The following is a 6,000-nucleotide window of genomic DNA, read 5'->3' on the forward strand; positions in this document are numbered from 1 at the left end:
CTTAACCCTCTGAGTTGTCAGGAGGATGAACTCAACTCGTTCTATGCCAGGAAAGGTATATAGACATAGTAAACAAGGGGAATATGCCAATGGACACCTGCCATCCACGATCACAATTCCTGTATTAGTAGTTTTACCACTGCTCTTCATTGGCATTATCACATAGTCTCTATTTTATTCGAGTCTTCAGAACTGTGGGGAGTAGAGTTGACCTGGAAGTGAGTCTGTACAAAGTAGGACAGCGCCCCCTGGAGGATAAGACACACAAAGGCCGGGAGCATAGGTCTGTGCAATGGCTCCAGAGCCCTGTTCTTAGATATCTTGACCTGTGTTGTCAAAATCCCATATAGATCATAACGTGCCAGTCAGCGAACCCTTGGGTTCATTACATTTATAGTACCCATATCACACCCCCCCCCCTTTTGGGTGAAGTTCTCAAGCACCAAGCAGCCCACCTTCAGGTCAATTTTGCCATAGATTTTAAAGAGTGCTGCATCCTGCTCTCAGTCGCCAAGATTTAGTGCTTGGATAGAAGTTCCTGGAAGAACACACGGATTCACACACACACACACACACACACACACACACACACACACACACACACACACACACGTTTTTTAGAAGTCCCTGTGATAGGGTTAGTGAAACCTGGGTTTGATCTCCAGGACACATGTGGTGGGTCAGTTGTCCCCTGATTTCTACATGCTAACCATTGCACACTTATGTGCACACACATTCTACATTAAGTTTTAAAATAATTAATTGTGACCCTACTGTGATGACCAAGAAGACCTTTTATTAAAAATAAATTAAACTGAAGAAAAATAGTTGAGGTTAATTTACTTGAGCACTCCTCTCACTCCCTCTGCTTGTTTGTTTGTTTGTTTTTAAAATACTGATGTAACTGCTACACTAAAGATTCAGATTGTCATAATGAACCTTTAGTGAGGAAATATTTTTTTAAAAATATATTTTATTAATTTATTCATATTACATCTCAATTGTTATCCCATCCCTTGTCTCCTCCCTCTGCTTATTTGTATACCACATTTCCTATGAGGCCTTCCTCCGTGACTTCCACATACAGCGAGCTTTCAGTATGTGCTGACTCAATACATGTTTGCTAAGAAGGTGAAGCTACCCAGAATCCCATTGAGCAGGAGACGGGTACAACAAGCTGTCACCACTTCTGCAAAAATCACATATGGCCTATGATGCTCAAAGCACCTCCAGTGAGAGTCTTAAGGGGGTGCAATGGGTTATCAGGTTAAAAAAAAAAAGAACTACAGCAAAGGAAAAGAAAGCAGCAGCTATAGAGGAGAATGCACAAAGACCCAGCTGCCCGAAACATGAACAGCCTGGCAAGGCAATCCCTCCAGCACCCACTGAGAATACAGATCAGAGGGAAACAGGGTATCTGAACTGAGCTGAGCGAGGGGCTCAGTGATACTAACCTTAACCCATGCTCTACTCCCCCAGCCCCCTTTGAATCATCCTGCTCCTCTCTCTCCCCAAAGTAAAAGTTATGTAAGTACAGCTTTGGAGCTATTAGGAAGAAAGAAGAAGAAGAAGAAGAAGAAGAAGAAGAAGAAGAAGAAGAAGAAGAAGGAGAAGGAGAAGGAGAAGGAGAAGGAGAAGGAGAAGGAGAAGGAGAAGGAGAAGAAATAGAAGAAGAAGAAATAGAAGAAGAAGAAATAGAAGAAGAAGGAGAAGGAGAAGGAGAAGGAGAAGAAGTTCTGTGTAAAGATGGAGGGTCCCAGGCCCTGGCCCTGCAGCTGGGCCAGAGCTGCATTGTGTTCATTCTTCCTGGGGACTGGTGAGTCGGAGAGAAGCCTTCTGCAGCTGGCATCTTGTGGGCTGAGCTGCTCACTGGCAAGGAGCAGAGAGGAAACACTAGACTTTGTTCCTGACGATGACTTGGGGCGGGGAAGTGGGGGAGCAGGGGGGAGGTTTGGGGAGTTTTAAACAGAAACATCAGACTTTCCAAGATCTAACCTTTAAAAAAATAAACAAAGGAATACGACTTTGAAAACAAGCATGGTATTGTTTCCTTGAGAAAAGAAGAGGAAGACAATTCCAAAATAGTTACACTTAAAATTTAGGGGTGTTAAGTCAATAAGATATTAGGGGTATTAGGTCGGTTCTTACTTAAATAGAAGGAGCAGAGAACATGAAAATGCTCAGAGATCGAAAAAGCTGTTGCCTTGATCTCTGACTCTAGGGATGCCATTCTCCATCCCAGAATCTCCACCATTTCTAAGGATGCAGAGCTCATGTGGTTCTCTGACAGTCCAATGGGCTGGTTTTCACCATGGCTACAGAAACTCTTCCCTGGACTCAGCTGAACTCACAGGTGACTTCCCTTTGTCCATCTGGCCACAGGTAATGACACCTGCAACGTCCTTTCCTGGAATCCTCTTCTTCCCAATTTCTTTTTAAATAATAAAATCTGTTATGTGTATATGTGTATGGGCACTGCATGTGTGAGTGAAGGTGCCTGTGGATGCCAGAAGAGGGCGTCAGATCCCCAAGAGCAGTGCTCCTCAACCTCCCTAATGCTGTGACCCGTTACTACAGTTCCTCATAGTGTGGTGACCCCCAACCATAAAAGCATTTCCATTGCTACTTCATAACTGTAACTGTGCTACTGGTATGAATTGTAATATAAATATGCGATATGCAGGATATCTGATATTCAACGCAGAAAAAAAGAGAGTTGTTTGACCTCTGACACATGGGTTGACAACCTCTGTCCTAGAGCTAAAGTTACAGGTGGTGGTGGGCCACCTGACCCTGACATGGCTGCTGGAAACCCAACTCTGCTCATTGCAAGAATTATAAGTTCTCTTTAACCACAGAGCCAGTGCCCTAGCTTTCCAGCTCCCCAATATCCATTTAGGAAAAAAAAAATGAGTACATCTTAACGGCAGTACCTATACATGGAAAAAAAGATGAATGTGAACTCAATACACTTTCCAGAAAAAAATGGCTTTCACAGCTTTATGCTTTTATTTCCCTAGAAAGTACTCGCTCTTCCCTTCCCTCCCTCCATCTCTCCTATCACACCTATCATGTCTGTCTGTCTGTCTGTCTGTCTGTCTGTCTCTCTCTCTCTCTCTCTCTCTCTCTCTCTCTCTCTCTCTCTCTCTCTCTCTCACACACACACACACACACACACACACACACACATACACTTGGTGTGTAGATGAGGCTGTTAAGACCTTTTTTTGTTTTTGTTTTTGAAACAGGGTCTTTCCCTTCCAAGTGACAGCCAGCCCGCATTCACTTCGGAGTCCCATCCTCCCTTCTTCTTTCTACCTGAAGGCACTTCCAGAAGGCCTTTACACACTGTCTCTCAGCAGCTAATGGCTGTGTGCATATGTTTTCTCCTTCCGTGACTCACAACTAGCGGTTAAAATTCCATAAAGATGCTGTGGGTCTTGTCCACATTCTACCCTAGAGCCTGGCAACACAGGGCATGCAGTAAGTATGTATGGAATGAATGCATGTGTGTGTGTGTGTGTGTGTGGGTTGTGCAGGCTACTGTCACCCAGGATTGCTGCAGGTCCCAACCTGACCACAGCTATGCAGGACCTGTTCCCCCAACAACAAGAAATAGAGAGAAAGGTGGATCCAAGAGTTCATTTGTTTTGCTTTCTTTTAAGATTCTAAGCAAATATGCATTTCCTTTTCCCTTGTTATGTTTTCTCCACTCTAAACAAGCTCCTGGTGGCAAATATGCATAAAACATATTTTTGTTATCTCTAAAGTTATTTCTGTATTCCACTCATTCAACCAAAAAAAAAAAAAAAAAAAAAAAAAGAGAAAAAGATCCAAAAATTGACCAAAATTGAACATGTTGTCTCTAGTTTTGTTTCTATGTCAGCATTATAGTTTGTATGAATGGGAAAAAAAATATGCTTTTGTATTTTACAGATTCTGAGGCATGAATATTAGTATAATTTTTGGGGAAAAATGCAAAATAACTCCCAACAGAATTTGGAAGGTTGAAGTATTGGAGAGGTATTTTGTTTTGCTTTGGTTCGGGGTTGGGTGTTTTCATTCTTTAAGGTATGTTTTGTCCAGATTGCAAATACAAAAGAGGGAACTACCATGAAAGATAAAACCCCCTCCCCTCTGAACAGGAGACTTGCTGCTCTTGCAGAAGACTGGGGTTTGGATCCCAGCATCCATATCCAGTGGCTCATAACTGCACGAAACCTGAGATTCAAGGAATTTATCAATGCTATCTCCCAGTCTCCATAAGCACCTGCATGCGCGCGCGCGCACACACACACACACACACACACACACATACACATACGCATGCATGCACGCACACATGCATGCATACATGCACACACTCTTACATGCATGCACACATGTATGCACATGAAAAAATAAATCTTAAAAAATAAAATTTCCCTTATGAAGCTCAAAGTTCCATCCAGCCACCAAAAGAACAATAAGAATACTATTTCATTCACGTATACTAAAACTTATGTTGGTGATGTATATCCCCCAAATGGTGAAAAATGTTTTATTATTGAGAAAGAGAAAAAAAATCAGGAAGTAAGTTCAAAATAATAGCATTCAATAACCCTGCTAGTCACTGCGATACTTGTATTTTTAGAACATGAACACCATGGAGAAACGAGACTCTCATGTCACATGTGGTTGTATCTGGCCCACCAAGAGAAGCCCAGTTGGTCTCGTGCCCTGTACCTTGCAGCCACTATGAGTCCTCGCCTTCATCAGTGGTGTTGTGGTGCACAGTTCAATGGCTTCCGGCTCATGGAAGATGACTGCTGGTATAGGTTCCTTTTTGAGTGTTAGGACATTCAATTTAGACTTCAGCATGGTCTGGAAGTGCTAGAAACAGAAATAAACCAAGAGGGTTAAGTCACTTGGGTGTGTACCTTGATTCAACTGCACATCAAACTTAGTAGCACATGCTTTGTCTTAATAATTCTGTTGTAGTAAAGCGAGGCCATTGATATTATTCAACAGAGAGGGCAGGAGGCCATTGATATTATTCAACAGAGAGGGCAAAATCCTATGAAGATTGGACTAAAATGAAGCAGTCAGTCCGCAGCGGAGTCATGAAGACACAAGTTCATGGTGGTATCATTTCACCTGGGACTTTATCATCGGAGAAGCATTTCCAAGGTGTCGGCCGTATATATAGAATCTGAGAGATACAATCTGTGTAGACTCAGCATCACTAGGAAGGGGGATGGAGGAAGAACAATAGAGAGGCTCAATAGAGGAAATCCTATGAGACTTTGTGCCCTGCCCTGCCCAGCTCTCTCTGGACCAACCTGTAAGACCTTGGGAAACTTTCTACTCAATAGGCTAGTCTTCTCCATTGTCTCCTCCAGCCAGAATTCCAGGGACATGGCCTTTGCAATAGGCAGCCTGATGCATGAGTTTTAAAAAGCCATTCCAAATGTGGTTCTGCTTAACCACTGCTGTCTGTGTGCTCTGGTTTCCTTTCTGTTGCTGTGATTAAAAAAAAAATGCTCTGACCACAAGCAACTTGGAGGAAAAGATGTACTTTGGTTTACTCATCCAGGTCACAGTCTGTCACTATCAGGACAGGAGGAACAGTCAGGACGGGAACTCAAGACAGGAATTTGGAGGCAGAAAACATGGAGGAACGTGGCTTACTGGCTCATTCACTGGCTTGTTTCAGGCTCAGCTACTAGGGGATGGTGCCACCCAATGTAGGCAGGCCCTTCCACAGCAGTCACTAATCGTGACTATTTCCCATAGCCGTGGCCACAGGCTGCTATGGTTGAAGTCATCCTTCAGTTGGGGGTTTCCTCTTCCCAAGTAACTTTAGACCCTGTGAAGTTGATAATAAAAACTAACCAGGATGTAATGCCACCTAGTCCTGCATTTTATCTTCATTTAGATTACTGCAACAGCATCTAAACTGTTTCATTCACTTTCAACACTCTCCTTATATAAATGACCACCCCACAAGGCCAAAGGGAT

General features: G+C 43.0%; 1 protein-coding gene across 5 annotated transcripts in view; it reads right to left on the reverse strand.

Annotated features, from left to right (window-relative positions):
• The window catches only part of PID1 (phosphotyrosine interaction domain containing 1), a 213,800-nt gene that overhangs the window by 102,468 nt on the left and 105,332 nt on the right, over window positions 1-6,000 (reverse strand). For 3 of the 5 annotated variants that reach the window (XM_084778383.1, XM_084778382.1, XM_084778385.1), the window contains one exon: window positions 4,726-4,872. The exons of 1 other annotated variant lie outside the window; for it this stretch is intronic. In XM_084778383.1, the coding sequence (XP_084634509.1) occupies window positions 4,726-4,860 (135 nt within the window). In that variant the 5' untranslated portion in view covers window positions 4,861-4,872. Of the gene's footprint in view, window positions 1-4,725; window positions 4,873-5,670; window positions 5,829-6,000 lie in introns of those variants that run through there. One more of the 5 variants, XM_084778384.1, reaches the window with a different exon arrangement.

Source organism: Acomys minous (assembly GCF_964271855.1).
Source record: "Acomys minous genome assembly, chromosome: 4".
Classification (NCBI taxonomy): domain Eukaryota; kingdom Metazoa; phylum Chordata; class Mammalia; order Rodentia; family Muridae; genus Acomys; species Acomys minous.